Source organism: Canis aureus, chromosome 11 (assembly GCF_053574225.1).
Source record: "Canis aureus isolate CA01 chromosome 11, VMU_Caureus_v.1.0, whole genome shotgun sequence".
Lineage (NCBI taxonomy): Eukaryota > Metazoa > Chordata > Mammalia > Carnivora > Canidae > Canis > Canis aureus.
This window is the reverse complement of record NC_135621.1, coordinates 70,695,296-70,717,990: the sequence shown is the minus strand read 5'-3', so window position 1 is coordinate 70,717,990 and position 22,695 is coordinate 70,695,296. Positions and strand designations below refer to the sequence as shown.

General features: G+C 45.3%; 1 protein-coding gene across 1 annotated transcript; it reads left to right on the top strand.

Annotated features, from left to right (window-relative positions):
• Positions 1–10,872: 10,872 nt before the first annotated feature.
• GKN2 (gastrokine 2) lies at positions 10,873–19,058 on the top strand. Its single transcript, XM_077915700.1, has 6 exons — positions 10,873–10,978; positions 12,923–12,973; positions 13,413–13,550; positions 15,842–15,952; positions 16,788–16,944; positions 18,472–19,058. Exons 1-6 carry the CDS (start codon positions 10,967–10,969, stop codon positions 18,552–18,554), a joined length of 552 nt encoding a protein of 183 aa, XP_077771826.1. The 5' UTR covers positions 10,873–10,966; the 3' UTR covers positions 18,555–19,058.
• The last annotated feature ends 3,637 nt before the right edge of the window (positions 19,059–22,695 follow it).

Sequence of the window (22,695 nt, the reverse complement as noted above, 5' to 3'; positions counted from 1 at the left end):
GTGGCAGCCCCACGCCAGGTGCTTGGCCGTGGGCCTGAACACGCCGGGGGCCCCGGGCAGCGGCACCTGTCGGGAGCCCACTCGGGGCGCAGCAGGTTAACCGTCATGGCCAGGAAGCTTCCAGTTCCAGAGAAGCCGTGCTGGTTACGCAGTTGTTTCTGGAAGGGAAAGGAATTCTCCTCGAACTACAGCCAAGTGGAGGCAGCCCCTTCCCGGGGCAGCGGGGGGCCCTTCCCTTCTGTCGTCTCCCAGAGGCCACAGCCTTCCAGAACATACTCGACCTCGCCTTTCCGTGGCCTCTCGCACGGCTGTCCAGATGCCAACAGTTGGGCCCCCCCAGGTGACCACGCGTTCCGCCCATGGGAGGCCGGCCTGTGGCGCCAGGTGGGGCGGCGGCCCGAGGAGTCCTGCCGTCGGAGGCCCCCGGGGATGATACCTGCCGTGGAAGACACATGAACGCACAGAGACAGGGAATCCCGGTGAACAGCTTCATTCTGTGTCGTCACGGAGGACAGTCAGGCCTGGGTGAGTGCTGCCCTCCTAGAAGGGGGTGGGAGACAACTGACCGTCTGACGACGAGAAACCCCCAAGCGAAGGAACGAGTGCTCTCATGATCCTCTTAGATGACTCGGAAATAGGAGCAGTTATCCCAGGTCCGCCGTTCCCACTGAAGCGACTCAGAGGAAGTGGTGTCAAAACACTGTCGCGGGAGGGCTGGTCCTTACCCCAGAGCCTGGAGGCTGGGGAGGCCTGACCTCCACCCCAGAGGCTGCGAATCTCATGATCCCAGAGGGGGCGACCGCAGGGCAGCAGCAGAGGGGCCACCTCCTGCCCGGCCTGGAGGCCCCCGGGCCCCCGCACCAAGCGGCCTCCACGGTTTCCTGGAGAAGAAGGAGCCAAAGTAAAGGGCTGGGCCCAAGGCCACTGGGCCGTGAAACAGGATTCATGAATCACCAAATTTCCGGCAGGTGACCTACCTGGGCTGGTCTCCTGTCCTCCACCACAGGCAGAGAACATCCACACGCGCGTCATCGTTCTACTTGGCGATGGTGGATGTTCCGAGGCGCCCCGGGGAACTCTGAGCTTTCATGTGTATTCAGTTATGTGCCCTTCTTCTACCCACGTGCCAGCCTCCAGTGCCTGGAAAAGCTTAATAACACTTACCCACTGGGGCTTGTTCTGGAATCTACGTTGTCTTCTGAGGTCTCCCTGGCTTTAAATAAAGGTCCAACTCCCCTCATCCTGGCCAGGAAAGTTTCTCCTTTGCTGAGCAGCAGTGGATCTCCAGGCTTCCAATCTTTTCTTCATTTTCTCATATTGAAAAGTAATCAATTAGGGATCCCTGGGTGTCTCAGTGGTTAAGCGCCTGCCTTTGGCCCAGGGCGTGATCCTGGAGACCCAGGATCGGATCCTACGTCGGGCTCCCTGCATGGAGCCTGCTTCTCCCTCTGCCTGCGTCTCTGCCTCTCTCTCTCTCATGAATAAATAAATAAAATCTTTAAAAAAAAAAAAAAAGAAAAGTAATCAATTAAAAACAATGAGTCCCACTCCCGGTAACGCAATACCCCAGTTACGCACAAATGCCACAGAGGACTCAAAGTTGCCAACAACCAGTGCTCATATTGCAAGATCTTACCATCTCTATGAGAGACGGGGTTGGCTTCGCCGAGTCACACGGGGCTCACACTAAGAGCTCCACACTTCAGTTTAACTTTGCAGTTGCCATCTTGAATTTTTTAAAACAGATTTTGTTTATTTATTTTACAGAAAGAGACAGAGAGAGAGAGAGAGAGAGAGTGCATAAGCAGAGCAAGTGGCAGGTACAGAGAGAGGGAGAAGCAGGCTCCTTGCTGAGCAAGGAGCTTGATGCAGGGCTCCATCCCAGGACTCTGGGTCATGACCTGAGCCAAAAGCAGACACTTAACCAACTGAGCCACCGGGAGCTCCACCATCTTTAAAATTTCAATAATTTTTATTTTTGGCTGTGTGTTTTGTCAGTAAATCTAGTGGGACAATGGAGGATGCACTGGGGGCCTGAAGCCTTGGCCCATGGGTGGTCCTACTTCTTGCCTCTCCTACCTCTGATTCCCACCTTCCTCTGTCAGGTAGGTATCTTTTTTTTTTTTTTTTTTCTCAAATTTCAATATCTGCCTGTCGGTTTGCTATTTCTTTTTGGTTTGTGTGGGCAAAATCTTGATACTAAAAAAAACGAGCGAAAGCCAAACATAAAAACCTTCCCTTAGCTCCATCTTCCTCATATGGAAAGCTTCTATCTCCTGTTCCCTTTATATCTCTTAAAAGAATCCTGCAGATTTTCTGATTCCATGTCCTCACCTCCCAGTCAAGCTACATCCCTGCAATCTGGCCTCAAGTCCAAAGGATAACTGGTGGTGCCGGGCAGGGGGCCCAGCCCTGAAATCTGGGCTGTGCTGATACCTGCTTGAGACCCATATGACTTGACCTCTTTGTACGTTTGACCCTGATAGTCTCTTCTTTTCTGAAATCCTCTTTCCCCTTAACAACTATAACACCCCTTTCTCCCATTTGTGCTTCAAGTGCTCCTTCTACTACCCACCCGGTTGCTTGCCTCTCTCCATCCATCTGTCCCTTCGATGTTGGTGTTGGATTCTATCTCGATCTCCTTCTTTCCTCCTCCCTCGTCTTTTCCCTGGAAGCTCCTCCGTTCTGAACACGTGAGCCACCTCTACAGGACGGAAGAACAGATCAAACGCTACCAAGCCTCGGATGTTAGTTCACAAACGTGTGTGTTAGAGGACTCCAAACCAAGCCATTTTCATTAGTTCCCCAACATGCTGTGCTTCTATGACTTGTATGTAGTGTAATGGCAGTTTTAACCACCAGGCAATCAAGACAGTCACCTCAGTCGTCCTCAAGCTCTGGTTCCTCACCCTTCCCCCCTTCCTTACACAACTGGTAACCATGGCCTGTGTAAATGCTACCTTTTCAGTATTTCTTTTTAAAAAATAAACTAAGCTTCCCCCATTCCATCATAAAAGTAAGTCATAGGAAATTATAGAGAATATGGAAAATCATCAAAGAAAATAATTGGCCTATCAGTGTGCTATGCCGAAATAATCACTGTTAACCTCGTCCCATATTTTCTGTTAACTTCTTCTTTGATCTGTGTATTATGTGCAAGTGTATCGTTTTGCCTTCAGATACTTGGGGATTTTCCAGTTACCTTTTTGTATTGATTTTTTTTCTTTCTTTCTTTTTTATTGGTGAAAAAATTTATATTTAGATTTATAGCCAGCTGGACCCAGTTTATGTGACCCCAATTTTGTTGGCAACATCCAAAGCATCGTAGTCAGGAGCCAGTCGGACATGGGCTTTCTTCTCTCCAGCAGGTCTCGTCAAGGTGTTGACCTTGGCCGCATCAATGTCGTAGAGGTTCTTCACAGCCTGTCTGACCTGGTGCTTGTTGGCCTTGACGTCCACAGCGAGCGCGACTGTTTTCTTCATGGCTGACTCGGGAGTCAGGGGGCACTTAAGGATGGCGTAGTGACCAAGCTTGTTTCTCCTGGGGACTCTCTTCCCAGGATATCTGGGCTGCCTTCAGAGACGCAGGGTATTGGGTAGTCAGGATGGAGGTGACTTGCAGATCTTCTTTTGGTGACCATGGACACCTTTCAGCACAGCTTTTCTGGCTTTCTTTCTTTCTTTTTCTTTTTTCTTTTTTGGCTTTCAAAACCTTTGCTGGCTTCTGCTTTGGGAGAGGCAGGGGCTCCCCTCTTCGCCTTGGGTGCCATCTTCGTGAAAGGGTGTATTGATTTCTACTTTAATTCCACTGGGGTCTGAGAACATACTTTGTATGAGTCTATTCCTTTTGATTGTTAAAGTGTGTTTTATGGCCCAGAATCTGGTCTTTTTTGGTGAATGTTTACTATGAACTTAAGAAGAATGTATACGCTGATATTGCAGAATGAAATATTCTGTGTGTCAATTAGATCCAATTGATTGATGGTCCTGTTCAGTTCATCCACATCCTTACTGATTTTATGCCTGTTTGATCTATCAATACTGAAAAAGGGGTAGTAAAGTCTAGACTAGTGGGTTTCTTTATTTCTCATTGTCTTTCTCTTAAGTTTCTGTCTCATGTATTTTGATGCTCTGTTGTTAGGTGCATGCATATCAAAGGTTATTGTATCTTCCTGAGGAATTGACTCCTTTATCATGGTATGATACCCCTCTTTATCCCTGTTACTGTGGGGTGTTTTTTATTCTGAAGTCTGCTCTAAAATTAATATAGGTACTCCAGTTTTTTAAAATTAGCATTAGATGGTATATCTTTCTTCACTCCTTTACTTTTAACCTGTGTCTTTACATTAAAATGGCTTTTCTGTTTGTAGCATATAGTTTAGTATTATTTTTGCATTTAAAAAAATTTTAAATTCCACTGTAGTTAACATACAGTATTACAGTACTTTCAGGTATACAATATAGTGATTCAATAATTTTATACAAGTGCAAACCTTAATCCATATCATTTCTCCCCCATCCCCCCACCTCCCCTCTGATAACCATCAGTTTGTTTTCTATAGTTAAAAGTCTGTTTCTTGGTTTGTTTTTCTGTCTCTTTTTCCCCTTTGATCATTTGTTTTGTTTCTTAAGTTCTACATGTGAGTGAACTCATATGGTATTTGTTTTTCTCTGACTGACTTATTTTGCTTAGCATGATACTCTCTAGGTCCATCCTGCAAATGACAAGATTTCATTCCTTTTTAGGGCTGAATTTTATATATATGTCAGTTGGGTCTTATTTTTTGATCCACTCAGACAATCTTTGCTTTCTACTTGGTGTATTTAGATCATTCACATTTAAGTGATCATTGATATAGTTGGACTGTTCTCTACCATTTCTTACTACTAGTCAATTAAGATAGGTTGGTTTGTAACTGTTTTGCTTTTGTGGCACTTGGCTTTTGTTTTGTCTTTTTTGCCTTCTTTTAAGATTTCATTTATTTATTCATGAGACACAGAGAGAGGCAGAGACACCGGCAGAGGGAGAAGCAGGCTCCCTGTGGGGAACCCGATGTGGGACTCGATCCCGGGACTCCGAGATCACGCCCTGAACCAAAGGCAGATGCTCAACTGCTGAGGCACCCAGGTGCCCCTCATCTTCTGTTTTTTTTTTTTTTAACACTGTTTTCTTTCACAGACTTTTTTAAAGAGAAGTTTTAAGTTCACAAAAAAATTGATCAGAATTTATATATATATAGATAGATTTTTTAAAAAAGATTTTATTTATTTATTCATGAGAGACACAGAGAGAGAGAGAGAGAGAGGTAGAGACATAGACAGAGGGAGAAGCAGGCTCCATGCAGGGAGCCGAACGTGAGACTCGATCCTGGGTCTCCAGGATCACGCCCTGGGCTGAAGGCGGCACTAAACTGCTGAGCCACCTGGGCTGCCCTTATATAGATATTATACATTTTATATTTATTTATTACATATACTATATATTTATATATTATATATTTATATATATCCTATATACCCCCTGCTCCCACAAATGCACAGACTTTCCCATCGTCAATAAACAACAGCAGGGGGGTAAGTGTGATACAATTGGTGAACCTATACTGACACCTCGTTATCACCCAAAGTCCAGAGTTTACTCGGTGTTATAGCTTCTATGAGGTTGGGTCTGTGGTTTGATGTCAGAGGTTAATTTTGGAAAGTACTTGGTCATTATTACATCAAATATTATATCAAATATCTTCTACTCCTTTTTCTCTTTCTGCAATTCCAATTATGCCTATTTTACACTTTTGAAAATGAATATAAAAATAAAAAAACATATCGAAAGAACTCAAACGTGGACATGCTGTATCAGGATTCGAGGCAAATAAACCTTCTGCATGACTTTTTATGCTAATCTGGCTAGAGTTGGCATCATTTGCTATTTGGAGTTTGTTCTTGTAAAAAGCTTCAGATTTCTCTAGTCCCATTGCTTTTGTCCCCCTGCTGCCTTTTTGTTTCTCTAAAATCTCAAAATTTTACGCTTTTGAAAATGTCCCACAGCCCTTGGATATTCTCTGCCACCTTTTCTTTTCATTCTTTTTTTCTCTTCATGTTTCGATTTGGAAAGTTCTCCTTGATATACTGTCAAGGTCACTGAGTTTTTCCTCTACTGTGTTCAGTATGTTGACTGGACACATCAGAGGTATTCTTAATTTCTGTTACAGTGTTTTTGATTTCTGGCATTCTTTTTTGATTCTTTCTTAGAGTTTCTACCTCTCTGCTTGTATTTTCCATCATGCTGTCTACTTTTTTTCAAGATAGCTTTGAACACAGCAATCATACATCTTGTGAATTCCTTGTCGGATAATTGCAAAATCTGTGTCATATCTAAGTCTGGCTCTAAGGCTGGATTGTGTGTTTTTGTTTGGTTTGGTTGGTTTCCTTTGTCTTGTTTTTGCCTTTTAGTATGCCTTGTAGTTTTTCAACGTTTTATATTCAATATATTGAATGACATTGATTTGCAAATGTTCAATGAATCTTGACTTCACAGGAAAAAATCCTCTCAGTTATGATGTATTATTATTTTTATATATTACTATATTCAATATGCTGATGTTTTTTGGAGTTTTTTTCATCTTTGTTCATAAGGGATTTGGGTCTGTAGCTTATTTTTTCATATTATCTTTGTCTATTTTTGGTATCAGGTTAAGTCTGGCCTTATGGGATGAGTTTGGAAGTGTCTCTCTCTTCTTATTCTCTGGTAGAATTTGTGTAGAATTGATATTATTTCTTCCTTAAAAGGCAGAATTTGCCTGTGTGACGCTATCAGGTCCTGGAATTTTCTTTGTGGGAAAGTTTTTAACTACAAATTCAGTTTCTTTGATTGATATAGGTCCACTCAAGATATTTATTTCTTCTTAAGTAAATGTTGATAGTTTGTGGTTTCAAGAATTTTGTCTATTTCATTTAGATTGTTGAAGTCTGGGATATTAAGTTGTTTGGAATATTTCCTTACTAGCCTTTTAATGGGCCAAAATCAACGATGATATATTGATGTTCCCTTTTTATCAGTGGTATTAATAATTCATGCCTTTTTTTCCTTGAACAGTCTGAATAGAAATTTATCAATCGATTGATTATTTAAATAATTCATTGGTATTTTTCATTATGTTTCCTTTATTTTCTATTTTCAATTTCATGTACTTCTGCTTTTATCTCTATTATTTCTTGTTCTAGGTTTAATTTGATATTTAATTTCAGGTTTCTTAAGGTGCATACTTCAATCACTTATTTGAGGCCCTTGTAAATTTCTTTCTTTCTTTCTCTCCTCTTTCTTTCTTTCTTTCTTTCTTTCTTTCTTTCTTTCTTTCTTTTCTTTCCTTTGTTTTTTCTAGTATGAGTATTCAATGTTACAATTTTCTCTTTAAGCTGCATCCCACATATTCTGATGTGTTGCATTTTCACTTCCTTAAGTTCAAAATATTTTCTAATTTCCTTGTGACCGACTACCTCTTTCACCCACGATTTATTTAGAAATGGTTTCTTAAAAACGTTCAGATAATTAGGGATTTTCCGGCTTTCTTAGTCCCATTTATATTTAATTGAATAAAGCTGCTTGAATTTCCAATTCTTTAAGAATTTACAAGTTTGAACATCTTTTACTTATAATAAATCATGTTAATAACATTAGGTAAATTTTATTGCAAGCTTACTCTGTGCCAGTGACTATTGTGTATATGAGCTCATCCATGTTCACAAGGATGCTTTGAGGAGGCACTTTGTCCTCCTGTCTTTCCTCATGAGGATTTTGAAGCCCACGGTGAGAAATTAGAGAGCTCAGCATTTGAATCCAGGCAGGATGTGTTCAGAGCTTCAACTCTGCACCATCTCCTCTTTGTGCCCATTCTTCCTGTAATGAGGTTCTTTGCCCACATATCATATGTGTTCAATATTCTCCTGCAAATTTGTAAAAACTTTTTGTAAGTTGAAAATATTAATTTTTGGAGATTTTAGATAAACACTTATCTGTTTATTAATAATAAAAATAAGAAAGTTTATTCACTTCCCCCAAAACAAGAAAATATCCCTCTTTGTCTTTCATATGTGTTAAAAGTATTTTTCCTGAGTTTTAAATGTGCCTTTACTCTTTTTTAACAACTAATGATCCTATTTTAAGTGGTTCTGGGATAAGGCTATAGTTATTTGGGCAAGTTAACGTAGATCCTACCATAAGAATAAGTAATTCTAAATTAATTTTCAAAATACATGTAAACATTTTATATGATGTAAAAGAAGCCAAAAAAAAAAAAAGGAAAAAACTAGAAGGAAATAAGGTAAACATTGATCCAAATTTTGCAATGCAAAAAGATTTTTCTAAAGCCTCAAAGTATTGGAATAAATCACAAGAAAAAAGAAAAGTACGAGCTTTATTGAATAATATATAAAGGATCATTAGTTTCTCACCATGGGCTTCAAAAGATAAGATCATAATAAAGAAGATGTGAGTTAAAATGTGTTTCAACTTACATAATGAAAAGGTAACTAACCAAATAAGTAGTCTGAAATGAATTTACTATTTGGTTTGCACAACAAAATAGCAAGAAGAAGACATTAACTAAGGATTTTTAAAAAAATTTACACTCAATGTGTATGTATATATATATGTATATTATAGAGGATTATCCTCCCACATTATAGAGGATAACTATCATGATGGTAATGCGAGAGCTAAGCATCATTAAGGTATTGGCAAAATCCTTGTTCTATGTTCTTCTGTTCCCACTGCTGCAACATATATAATAAATGGTACTATTGGAATGGCAAAAAAAAAAAAATTCCACTCAATTAATTAACATATATTATTAGTCTCAGAGGTACACTAAGGATGTATTTGAGATATAAATAAAGGTATTATATTCATAAAAAGAAACAAGAAATTATGAGACAAAATAGGCAGAAACATAAGAGCACATTGCTGAGGAGAAGAACAAGTCAGGAACGTGGTAACCGTGCTGATAGCAGGTTTCACCTCGGCAACAGCGGATGCCGGAAGGCAGTGGGAGAGCATCTTTAAAGCGCGAGACGGGAAAATGCCTGTCGGTCTATAACTCTTATTCCAAAGTGAGAACAAAATAAAGATGTTTCCAAACACGAGAAGAAATTAAAAGGATCCCAATAAAAGATCTATAAAAGATATATGTAAGCCGAAAGAAAATAAAGTTCTTGGGATATATAAAAAAGAATTAGCCCCCAAATTGATGAAATATTTCAACAAATTTTATTCTCTGTTGATGGTAAATCTAAGTATTTTGATAACAATTTTTTAAAAGTGAAAGTACAACACTGAGCAAATATAACAATACGGGGTGGAAAAGATGCTCAGCAATGAGTCTAAGGTGACTGCGTCCCTTGTCTCCATTGAGATAAAAACACAGGACGTCTTTTGGATTTGTGGGCAACGTGAATAATTAAGGATGCCAGCTAAAATCTCAAAGTTAGGATCAAACAATAAAAAAGTCCAAATCTTCTGGGAACAGAAGGGAAAAAAAGAGAACATAAAATTTTTATCAGTACAAGGAGGGCAGACGATAGGAGGAAACGCAAAGGGTGGAATAGCTCTGTCCGCCCTCATGTCTGTAGGTCTGGGAGCTGGCTTACGTTTTGGGGTGAGGAGCCAAATTTGGGACAATATTTGCAGACGTGCAAATATTCTCCCAAAACTGTGATTCTTCCTGTTGCCACTATCTCAAGAAGGTGTAACGAAGCAGCGTGCTTTCATCCACCCCAGGTGACCAGCCAGGGTAGCGGAATTCCAGTAAGTTAGGTCACCCCCAAACTGCCCAATGTCTGCTTTTCAAAAGCCCCATTTTTTAAAGCTGCTAGTTAGGACGTCACTCCAGCTCTAGAACAAGGACATCGCTTATGTTACTTCTCTGCTTACTATAGCGATCCCCAATAGTTAACAATTTTGCCATTGACAGGTTCTGTTTATTTTTCTATTTCCCCGGCTCCTGAACTCATGATCCCACTAGCCAAACATTTTTGAATGTGGTATTATAAAAATGGCACAAATTCAACTTTATTCCATTTTTTTTTAATCTGAGAAACTTCCAGTGCACTTTAGGATAAGTAGAGATACATAACTCACAGTTTTTACAGAGTTTGGGGCAACATTTAATGTGAATGTTTGGTTAACCCCAGTCATTGGGCAGAGTGCTCTCTGGGCCTTGTTCCTCATGAATCTCTGGAAATTGGAAGCAACGTTAATAGGGAAATGGAAGAAAGTCATAGGGGGCCCCCAGCCACTGAGTTCACCTCTAGTCTTACTTCCGTTCTTTGGGCAGAAGAATTCAAAATGCAGGGCAGACATGGAAAGACACTAAAGCCCCAACGTAGGGCTTAAAGGAGGGCTTTACCGTAGGGGGCAGAGAGTAAGACCATGTCCTTGTATTTCTATAAGATGTTGGTATTGAACAAGCATCTTGTTATTTATTTATGTATTTATTTATTATTTTATTTATTTATTCATGAGAGACAGAGAGAGAGAGGCAGAGATACAGGCAGAGGGAGAAGCAGGCTCCGTGCAGGGAGCCCGACGCGGGACTCGATCCTGGGACCCCGGGGTAACACCCTGGGCCAAAGGCAGACGCTGAACCTCTGAGCCACCCAGGCATCCCCTTGCAATATTTTTAAAGGGTGGAAATTGAGATCTTGACTGCAACATAATGCAGATAGGGAGTATTTACTGAGTGACCAAGTGGTAAATTTTTATCACTGACGAATGAACTTTACTGATACCAGGTTATGTCACTGGGTCTCAATCCTGATAAAGGAGTTTGCTCGGGTTTGTCAGAGATATGGACATAGCCTTTCCCAGAGTAATTATTCTGGAAAGAGATTTCCACACCTTAAAGCTAATATAAAGGGTAGAAGTTGCACTGGCAGCCTCACTTGCTCTGGCTCCTTCTTCCCATCAGGCAAAATGAAAATCCTCGTGAGTATTTGCTTATGCTTCTTTATAGTCTTGTGGTGGCTCTTGCAGGGAACGTGTGAATCCAATATGCCTTGGATTTCAGAAGTCTTAGGTGAACACTGTGCATGCTTCTAAGCTTCTGTGATTGAATTACATAATGTTTTTGGCAGGGATAGTGTTAAATATTAAGTCGGATATTTATTTGTCTGCTGTCTATTTTCCGAGGTGTTTACTAAAAAAGATGCAAAGAAAACATTTTGGAAATATCTAGAGGATTTTAATTTTGGAGAATTTTTAATAATTCCTTCTTATGAGCTTGGGAAGGAATGTAGGTGTTTTAGGGCAATAGCATCTACTACTTAAAAGAGAAGGTATAATTTTTTGGAAAAGACAATAGCAGCAGTCATTTGCTAAGTGTGTATTAGATTCTAGGCTAAACGTACATACTTTGATTCTTTACTTCAACAGCTCTGTGAGCTGAGTAGTGTTACCCCGTTCTACAGATGAGGAGACTGAGGCACAGAGGAATGTGATTTTCCCATTCCGGTAAATATGAGGTTTAGACCTGAAAGGTACCCGTCCCCATCCCGCCGGCGGGAGCGATCACGGCGTAGTGTTTCTGCCGTGTCTTCCCTCCTCCTGCCGACCCCAGCCCCGATCCCAGGCTCCCACGGCTTCACTCTGCAGTGCTCCATGAACAGAGGTTTGTGTTTTGACCCAGAATGGAACTCCTTCCACCAGTTATCTATCCCTTATTCTCATGGAGTTGTTGAGGGAGAAAGCAAAATGAGGAGTTCCTCCCCACCAGGTGTTCAAGATTGTTGGCTTAAAGAGTTCCAGCTCCAAGGCGTCTCTTGATTTTCCAAGAGGAGGTCTGTGACTGAAACATAGACCCGTCACCGTGGTGCATGAATCAAGGTGTCGGGTGGGTGGCTACTTGGGGACCGGGGACACTTCCCGAGCTCGCTCTAATTACATCACTCTGGTGGCGAGTCGTCCACTCATCTGTTCAAACCTCTGTATTAGACCCGTTAAATAGAATACAGAGGATTGCCAGGAGTTACAGGAGCTGGCCCTGAGTCAGGGAAGGAGTGGGGCTGTGCAGGTAGCCAGGTCAGGTATCTACATACAGGCCTTGGTCAGACACCCCACCCCCGGGCCTCAGAAGACAAATGTTCTTGGTGTTTGTCAGGAAAATAGAAAAATCCTCCTGATAGGTCTTAAAAATATCTGCCTTCCTGCAGATCCCCTCCGTGAGCGGTTTGCAATGACAGCGCCGTACATTGTGGTGTTGGGAACAGAGAACACAAAACTGGGATCCACAGGTTGGAGAAGACTCTAAACTGCAGCAAAATGTCAGAACTGCATCAATGTCGGCCTCAAAGCCCATTAGCCTAACATTTGTCTGACGGCCTCACTAAGGATCCCGTCCTTGGTGTCAGCCTCAAACGTTAGCCATGCCTCCAAGTTTCCTGTTTTCATAATTTCCCTTGGGAATCCATGGTAGCTCTATCATCCACAAACCCACTGTAAATCTGTTTTACCCCCTCAGTCTCAAGGAATTAAATATATATATTTTTTAACCATAAAATACAACTTCACTCCTGTAATCCAAATCCACTATGTGTCACACCAGGGTGTTCCTTCTTATCACTGTTCACCTGCTCCAACTTGTTTCTGGCATGAGAACGTGTGCTACCTAGAAGATTAGGATGTTGGGAAGGGTTGGGAATTGGGCATAAAGATAGAAGAATGACAAATAGCACGAAGTCAATAAATACCTGCCAAATGAGGGAATGTGTGTTTCACATCTTGGAAATGGACTGTTGGCTGCCCATGACCACACACCTGTGTCTCAGGGCGTATATTTTCTGAGACTTGTGCTGGTCTTGTCCAATGTCCCCGTAGGTCCCTACCCTCAGTGACTGCCCTATAGAGAGTGGATGCAACTGGTCTGTCTTTCAGGTGGTATTTCTGGTGCTGGCCATCTTTGGGACACAATCCCATGGATACGAGGTAAGTCGGTTCACTATGGATTTTATATCTTGGAGTAATTGGGAGGGGGCAAGGAAGAGACAAGATAATCTATCTGAAGGACCGTAGAGAACGCATATGCCCTATTTGGGATGGAATCCCAGAAATAACCAAAAATGGAAACGAAACGATTGGTTATTTCTTTTCAACTGCAATGACTTAAAAAAAAATGCAACCCATTGCTTTAAAATGTGGTCCATCTCATTTCTCGTGTGATGTCACTGCTTCTCCCATTTCTCATATGAAGAAGAGCTTCGCATTCCTACTTTAGCATGTGTCTTTGGTCTAGGATGCCAGTGAGGAGGTTTCAGGCTTCAGTCTCTTGTTCATAGCAAGTGGAAGGCTTTATTTTGTCAAGAGGGTTGCCTTTCCAGTGCCCATGATTTATGGACAAACCATTATGTCTTTGATGTTAATCTAGGTTTATAACATCATCAGCCCAAACAACAATGGTGGCAATCTTCAGGAGACGGTGTCAATTGACAATCAAAAAAACATCGCCATCGTTAACGTCCACGCAGGATCATGCTCCTCTACCACAATTTTTGACTATAAACATGTAAGCAGCAAGGGAAATTGCACATTCTTCAAGACTGGATTTCTAAAGGGTGGAGGGGTGGCCACTTACTACCCAAGAACTATCATTGCAATTCTTTCACAATTTTCCTTGCTTTTGCTTTTCCCTTTTCAAAAAGATTTTATTTAATTATTTTATTGAGAGAGAGAGAGAGAGAGAGCGAGAGCAAGATCGAGAGCATGCACCAGAGGAGGGGAAGGGCCATCGGGAGAGGGAGAGAGAGAACCTGAAGCAGACTCTGAGCTCAGAGTCGGGCTGGGGGCTCGATCTCATGACCCTGAGATTGTGACCTGAGCTGAAACCAAGGGTCGGACACTTAAGAACACCCAGGTGCCCCTCCCAAAAAACCATTTCTAAGCAAAAAAAAAGTATGACAGGAAAGATACGCATTTGCTTCACCTTTTCAGGTGGCAATTGGAAGCATCCTGATACTGTTTCCCTACAGGCTCAGAAAGCGTCTAGAAGGGTGGGCCAAAACCCAGAGTGCAGCCTGGCACACAGGCTCTCAAAAATATTCACTGAAGGAACAAATGAATGAATTAGGGCTTCTAATATGAAAACCTGTGCCAAAAAAAGAACGATTTCAGAATAAGCAATCACAGAATAGCAGAAATCCACAACATCTATGCACATTTAACCATGTAAGTCGGATGACAGTAAATCATACTTCTGGAAGAAGGAGCATATGTTAACCAAAAACTCCAAACTATTTCCAAGTTTCAGTTACTAGTATTAATAGTAAGTCTTAGAAAATTGCTCAGAGAAGTTATTTGGTCCTTTATCCATTTATTTGTTTGTTTTCCACTTGTTCCACCTGGTAAGGAGCTTGTTCCTACCGTGGGGCAGAGCTAGGCACTGTGGCTCTAAGGAGGTTGTAGTTCATCTCACCGGACATTTGAACACACTTTTTGTGTCCTTTTCTTGTAGGAAGAAAAGACTCCTCCCCATCGCCATTAGGAGTTCTAGGGTGCATGTGAGAGCATGCACTCACTCTTTGAAAGATACCATTTTGTTTTATTTTATTATTTTATTTTATGTATTTTTTGAAAGATACCATTTTATTTTTTTTTTATTTTTTTAATTTTTATTTATTTATGATAGTCACACAGAGAGAAAGAGAGAGAGGCAGAGACACAGGCAGAGGGAGAAGCAGGCTCCATGCACCGGGAGCCCGACGTGGGATTCGATCCCGGGTCTCCAGGATCGCGCCCTGGGCCAAAGGCAGGCGCTAAACCACTGCGCCACCCAGGGATCCCTGAAAGATACCATTTTAAAGAAAGGTCTACTTAAATTGTTTTTTAAGGCAGATTTCAGGGAAATCAGCAGTGTCTCAAAAAAAAAAAAAAAAAAAAAAAAAAGAAGAAAATCCCAGAGTGGTGAGGACTTGGTTTAGCCCCTTCCACAACCATCGGGCTTTGCCTTAGTCTATTTTTGAATTTTAGGAACTGGCAATTTGTGAGAATTGAAAAATAGGAACTAGAAGACCGTTTGTATGACACACAGCCTCACGGACTGTATAATAATTTGGAAATCCATGGAGAAAACCCCATTTGGGATGAAGGATAGGTGGCCTCCGCTCCCACCTGGCTCCATGGGCCTCACCCGCCTCCAGGCCGGGCCCGACCCACCAGCCCGGGTCTCAGGTGGAGACTGGCTGGAGAGAAGCCAGTCGTCAAGGAGGGGAGGACAGATGAAAGGGGGGGGTGTTGGCAGCGGGGGCCGCGCCGTGCGCAGGAGTGTAGGGGTCCCCGCAACGGTGAAAACCTTCGCCATCTGTGTTTCCCAGTAGAGACGCTACCTGCCGCGTGTGGCTGCTGAGCGCGGACTGGGACAGGCCATTTAAAGATTTTCAATGTTGCTTAATTTGAATTTAAATCTAGATAGCACCTGTGGCTAGGAAGGAGCTTGGTGGAACGCACAGTTCTAAAGGGGACTGCATCCGTCCCAAGTTGAGGGAAAGGCAGAGAGAGAGAGAGAGAGAGGGAGCTGCTGCTTCCTGACTGTCCAGAGCCCGCAGACTACAGGCCCGGGGTGCAAACCGGGAGACCTGGGACACAGGGCACGGCTCTGTCCCGCCTCAGAGGGAGCGACAGCTAGTGAAGAAGTTAAACTATCAGGCAAAAGAAGGTGAATGCATGGAATGGGTTTGGGGGTGGCCCTCCCTGCGCCGTCTCAGGGCTTTCCTCCAGCCCCAAGGGTCCAGCCCACCTACCCCCCGCAGCCCAGAAGCCAGGGGACCAGGAGGGCCAGTAACCGTGTTCTCGCTGCCTCAGGGCTACATCGCCTCCAGGGTGCTGTCCCGAAGAGCCTGCTACATCCTGAAGATGAACCATAAGGCCATCCCCTCCCTGGACCAGCTAAAACGGTACACCTATGAGAAACAGGTAATTTTGCTGAACCCCTACTTATTCCCTGTTCTTTTAAGATTTTATTTATTTATTTATTTATTTATTTATTTATTTATTTATTTAGTTAGTTAGTTAGTTAGTTATGAGAGACGCAGAGAGAGAGGCAGAGACCCAGGCGGAGGGAGGAGCAGGTCCCTGCAGGGGGCCCGATGCGGGACTCGATCCCGGGACCCCGGGGTCACGCCCTGGGCCCAAGGCAGATGCTCCACCGCTGAGCCCTGGGCGCCCCCTTATTCGCTGTTCTTCATCCGGGGAGAACTGGCGCCTCCAGAGGAGTGACGAGGCTCAAGGGGAAGGTCATAGTGTTAGACCTTCCCGTGGACGCGTCGTCTCCACCTGTCAGTGCTTCCTCGTTCACGGCTTGGGGGACCCGAGCGCATCTCTCAGCTCGATCGCTACCGCGCAGGCCCCGATGCCGCGGCTTGTTACCTGTTCCGCTGTTTCTGTGGGGCAGGCTGGACGCCAGGGCTTGAGACGTGGTGCGGGCGGAAACACGAGGGCACGAGGGAAGTTGCACAGGAGCCAAGGGGCCACCCGGGAGAGCACGAGCACAGCTTCCTTCTCCCTCCCCCTGTGTCCTGCCATCTGTGCCTCCTTTGCCCGGGGGTTCACCCTCCCTAGGTTTCAGGGCCCCCGCGGTGAAGCCACCGCGTCCTACTGAGGCTCCTCTGCAGACCGAGGGCTCAGAGGACAGGGTGTCCTGGGGCTCCTGGCTGCCTCTGCTTAGTAGCACGAAAAGTCGGCGTAGAATACGGAACACCGGGTGGCGTCCACCTATTTTATCCTCCCCCCCACCCCCCCGCTGCTCTAGGCCATGCAAAGCATCTTCTCCGATAAGTACCTCTGGGTCAAGTACAACCCGCTGCAGTCCCTGATCATGCACATAGACTGGTTCCTGTTCGGCTCGCCCATCAAGGAGCTGTGCAGTCACGTCCCCCTGTACAAGGGGGAGGTGTTCGAGAAGCCGCGTGAGTACCAGCCAGCTATCCCTTCGTCACGGATGTCGTGAAGGCTCCCCCGTGGGTGAGCAGGGGTGGACGTGGAGCTCGGCTCCTGGCAGTTGGCGTCAGGAACTGAACGCCAGCGTCTGTGCAAATTGTGCCACATGTTAGGGAGACACAGAAGTGAGTAAGACTCTGCCACCAAGGGACTCAGAGTCTGGCTGGGAAAGTGGATGGGTTCACCCAGAGGAGGAATCTTTGGGATGTCCCAGGTGCTGAGGAAGGACCTTCGGGTTCCCTAATGTGCAGCGCGCTGAGCGGAGTCGATAACACAGTTCTGCAGGCTTGGAAGGCCTGAGATCTTCAGATCTACTCAGTCCTTCACACACACACACGCACACGAGTTGCCCACGTTAACTCTGTGAGGCGAGGGTTGTGTTCTCTTGATCTCGGTCACCGTCCTACGATGCGTATGTGTAGCGAAGCATCACAGTGCACCCTTGAAATACACACAGGTCCATTTGTCAATTATTCTTCAAAAAAGCGAATCTAGGATAGAACGAGGCTAAGAAAGAGCGAGCCACGTGCCCCGATTGGCGGGGAGTAGACCCTTGAGTCACCCAGGGGACGGCCGTCGCCGCAGCCATTACTGGCATCTGTATACAAAGTCTCCAAGCATGCGACAGTGGCCAGAGGGAAAGAGGGGCCAGGCCGCGGATGGTGAATGGAACAAGGTAAATTCCCCAGCCTAGTGGAAGGCAAGATAAAAAAGAAAATAATTAGCATTTATCACGTGTTTTACGGTCTACAAAAAAACTTTTTAAGACATCTTTCTTTTAGTAGCGTCATTAGTACTTATACAAGTAAAAGTGACCCGCGGGTCCCAGTGCAGAGTGTCAGAGCATCCATCGAACAGAGCCAGACAGCGCTTCTAGGAGTTGTCAGTCTTTTTTTATTTTTTTTAAATATTTTATTTATTTATTCATGAGAGAGAGAGAGAGAGAGAGAGAGAGATGCAGAGACACAGGCAGAGGGAGAAGCAGGCTCCATGCACCGGGAGCCCGACGTGGGACTTGATCCCGGGTCTCCAGGATCGCACCCTGGGCCAAAGAGAGGCGCTAAACCGCTGAGCCACTCAGGGATCCCGTCAGTCTTTTTTTAATTATTATTATTATTTTATTTATTTCAGAGAGAGCGTGAGCGCATGCAAGAGAGAGAGAGAGAAAGAGTACACGAGTGGGGGCGAGGGGCAAAGAGAGGGGGCGAAGAAGATTCCTCCGCTGAGCGGGGAGCCCGAGGGTGGGGGGCCCTGGATCACGGCCTGAGCTGAAGGCCCCTGCTTCACCGGCTGAGCACCAGGCGCCCCAGGGCTTGTCAGTGTTGGGGAAGCTGAGGCGCTCTCCCCTTTGCAGCACGCGGAGAGCCAAGGACTCGGGGGACCTGGAACTACACGTACGACCCCTGGTCAAGGCAGTAACCAGAAGGCATCGGTTTGCTGCTTTCTAACGCTGTGTTTCTCAAGGCTCCTTTTTTGCAATTTTGTCCCTTTTTCAGACACTGTCGGTACTGGCGTCTGTTCAAAAGTCGGATTCCTGGGCATCTTTGGACTCTCCATCTGCGCAGACGTGGATGCGTAGGCATCGGCCCCCTGGCGTTGCCTTTTCCCAGACCCCTCCCCTTGGTTTCCACTCAGCAGCCACGTTAAGTTCTTTCCCAATGCCCCAACTAATGTTGAGACCCGGTGGTGAATCATAAATCCTATATCGACAGATGTCTGGGTGTTTCCTTTTTTTCAAACAGCAAAGGGAAACCAAACAGTGTTGACGTCAACACGTAGAGGGAAAGAATCTGCCAGGATTTCAGGCCCAGAGCGTAGAGTGTGAAGCCTCCCAGATAACAAATCTGAGTCATTACACGGTGGTCAGCTGGGTCCAAGTGTCCGTCTTGCCTCCACCAGACCAGAGGCCCATCTGTCCACCAAGAGCGGGGAGCTTCAGGGTACTCTTACCCTGAGGAGTACTGAGAAATGTCTAGAATTGTTGAATCATTATATTGTACCCCTGAAGCTAATATAACACTGTATGTTAATTAGACTTGAATAAGATTATAGCAAAATAAAACTTTAATTGAAAATAAAACAAGGGGATCCTTGGCTCAGCGGTTTGGCACCTGCCTTTGGCCCAAGGGCATGATCCTGGAGTCCCGGGATTGAGTCCCGCATGAGGCTCCTGCATGGAGCCTGCTTCTCCCTCTGCCTGTGTCTCTGCCCCTCTCTCTCTCTCTCTCTATATATATATGTCTATCATGAATAAATAAGTAAAATCTAAAAAAATAAAAAATAAATAAATAAAACAAAAAACAACCACGTGTGCCCTCCGGGTGGAGCAAGTGCTGGGGGGCGCGGTGGGCAGTGGCACCCCCCCTGCTCCGGGGGGCGGGGTTGGGTGGTTCTCTTAGCAAACAGCTCAACCAGCTCAGGTGAAGGAAACTGTCCCCTCGGACAAGGCCCCCAGCTTGGACGGGCCGTCACATGCATTTTAGAAAATGCCTTTTCGCTCATCAAAGCACTAGTCTCAACCTCCCTAAATACGATTATAACGTATTTTATCTTGGCGTGAGGATAGAGGTGGTTGGGAGCGCCAAATCAATATATAGGCGGAAAAAAGTTTTCCAACATTCCAAATAAATTGTGTAACGTGGACACATTCCCAGGTTGTACAGCTGGGCGGTGGGCTGGTCGGAACACGGGGGAATTGCTTAAACAAGAATTTCTGTTATCAACTGCTCTTCCTCCTAACATAATAACCACCGCCAAGTATATTTGAGACACTCGGCCACGTGCTCAGCGCTGGGACAGTTAGGCCGGCAAGACTCCCATTGTCAGGGAAATGGTTTTCTTGTTGGGGAAGGGACACATTTACGTGAAAACGTTCGCCAGCAACGGTAAAGAAGGTACAACAGGCCAAACGGGTGGTAGAGGCTCCTCGCCGGGACCTTGGTATTGGCTGGTGATGGAATCCACGTCAAGTTAACCGAGGCAAGGGGGGTGGAATTTGTTGTGTCACCTTGCTGAAGAAAGATAGAGATTTTGCGGTCTCAGGTGGCGAGACCCGGGGTGTGTGAGGGGGCCCAGACTTGACTCCCGCTCTCCATTCTCCTTCTCTCTGAGCATCAGCCTCAGAGGCTTATGCCAACCTTCTCCAGGAGGATAGAAACCCCCGCCACCCTATGGTCCCCATGTTCCCAGCGTTGTCCTCAGAGAGGGAGGTCCTCCTCTCCATTCCAGTCTCAATTTGTTTTAATTTAAAAAATCTTTGGGGAGGAGCCAGACTGAGTCACCTGGGGCACGTGCTTACTCCCGGGGCCAAGACTGATGGGGACGTGGTGGGTGGAGGCTGTGTTGCGATTAGCAACTCCCTTGGGATTTACTGCTTAGAGCTGGGTTATCCTCATTAATTTTTACGTCAGTCTCATTTTTAAAGCAGAACTTCGGGATCCCTGGGTGGCGCAGCGGTTTGGCGCCTGCCTTTGGCCCAGGGCGCGATCCTGGAGACCCGGGATCGAATCCCACGTCGGGCTCCCAGTGCATGGAGCCTGCTTCTCCCTCTGCCTATGTCTCTGCCTCTCTCTCTCTCTGTGTGACTATTATAAATAAATAAAAATTAAAAAAAAATAAAGCAGAACTTCGAGGTCTGCTCTTTCGACTCTGCTTGCGTGAGGCGGGTCGACCCTCCTCGGTGCTGGTGCCATGCTGTCGGGGCAGCAGGTGCAGCGGGCCAGCTCGGGCCTGAAAGGAGTATGTCCAAGTGGAAGTTACCAGGAAGCTGGGGCTGCATTCAGCCTTCAGAAGGAGCTCCTCCTTCAGGGCCGGGGAGGGGACATATGGCCTGGCTCCAGCTTTGCATGCCTCGAGACATTTTTTAATTTCCCCTTGACTTCTCTCTTTGACTCGACTGTTATTCCAGAGTGCGTTGTTTGCTTTCCACGCTCGTGTGAGTTTTTCTGCCTTCCTTTGTTCGTGATTTCTCATTTTACTCCACTGTGGGTGGAAAAGATACCTGGAACGGTTCTTCACTTCGTTAAGGCTCGTTCTGTAGCCTAGTGCGTGATCCCTCCGGGGAAATGTGCCGTGGGAGCTGGAGAAGGATCGCATCCCGTCGTCGTTGGATGGAACGTTCTATAGAGGTCCGCTGGGTCCACTTGGTCTAGGGTGTTATCCACGTCGGCTGTCGTCTTGCTGATTTTCTGTCTGGATGGTCTCGGCGTCATTGGAAGTGGGGTAGCAGTTTCCTGCTGTCATTGTACTGCTGTCCGTTTCTCTCCTCAGATCTCCCCGGGCTGCCCCTGACATTGACTGCACATATATTTATAATTCCTATATCCTCCCGGCGAGTCGACCCTTTTTTCATTATGTAGTGACCTCCTTTTCTCTTGTGACAGTTTTTGACTAAAAGTCTATTTTGTGGGATCCCTGGGTGGCGCAGCGGTTTGGCGCCTGCCTTTGGCCCAGGGCGTGATCCTGGAGACCCGGGATCGAATCCCACGTCGGGCTCCCGGTGCATGGAGCCTGTTTCTCCCTCTGCCTCTCTCTCTCTCTCTCTCTCTCTCTCTCTCTCTGTGTGACTATCATAAATAAATAAAAATTTAAAAAAAACAAAAGTCTATTTTGTCTGATACAAGTACAGCCACCCCTACTCTATTTTAGGTACAATTTCCATGGACTATCTTTTCCCGTCCTTTCATCTTTAGCTTATGTGTGTCCTTAAATCTTAAGCGAGTCTCTTATAGACAGCCTATAGTTGTTGTTGTTGTTTTTTTTTTTTTTGGATCCACTTATCTACCCTGTATTGCTTTACTCGGGATATTGGCTCTGCTAAATCACTGTACCCCGAGCATCGGCCTTCTCCAGGTCATCACGGAGGAGGGGCAAGTCTGGACCAAACATAACAAAGCATCAAGGTTGCTAGAGGAGCTGATCTGGCTACTGAGGCTGACCTGAGAGAGGAGGCCTGATCCCGGACGCGAGTGTGCCAAGGGGGATTTTGTAGGAATCTTGGTAAGGCTTGCAGTTGGGGTTATGTCCTATGACATTTTGTTCTTCCCAGTAAATGATAACGTCACATAGACCCATTCGGCCACCTTGAGGGAGAACGAAATGGAAGTTGTTCGTTCAGAGCTTCCGGGATTAGCGTGCGTGAGTCCGAGCAACTATTTCCTTCTGCAAAGTCTTTGTTGGGACACCTGCTTGAATGGGTGTGAACGAGTTAACCTAAACGTGATAAATATCAATTGATGAACTAACAAAATTCTTGAGACTTCTAGCTGCTGCTAACGATGAATTAGCTTAGATCAGGCTAATCTTGCTGACATAACAATTACAAACCTGGACAAAATGTGAAACAAACAGGTGCTTGCAGGCACCGGAGAGCGGCCCAAAGCAGGCAGGGACCAAAGAGGTAAGGCCTTTGAAAGAAATGTTCATCATCTATGGTTGATCAGGTTTGCAAGATCACATGATGCAAAAACCCACCGAGCACTCATCCCCCATCTACTGCCTCCTGCCCAGGCCCCCTTTCCTGCTACCAGAACCTCCGCTTGTCCGAGCAGCAGCCAAACGGCAGCCTGGAGTGCCAAGGTCGAAAGGCCTGGGCTTCCTCTATCTCATTTCCCTTAAGAAGACAAGGTGGGGTCGGCTTCCTCCGACAGTGCCTGGTCTCTGGGCGGCTGTAGGACCTCAGTTCTGGTCCAGGAGGTCTAAGTGGAAGTTTGCTGAGTGAG

Coding starts and splice junctions, on each gene's coding strand:
- GKN2 (XM_077915700.1), top strand. Junction 13,551..15,841: donor CAATTTTTGACTATAAACAT/GTAAGCAGCAAG, acceptor TCGCTGCCTCAG/GGCTACATCGCCTCCAGGGT. Junction 16,945..18,471: donor GGAGGTGTTCGAGAAGCCGC/GTGAGTACCAGC, acceptor TCCCTTTTTCAG/ACACTGTCGGTACTGGCGTC.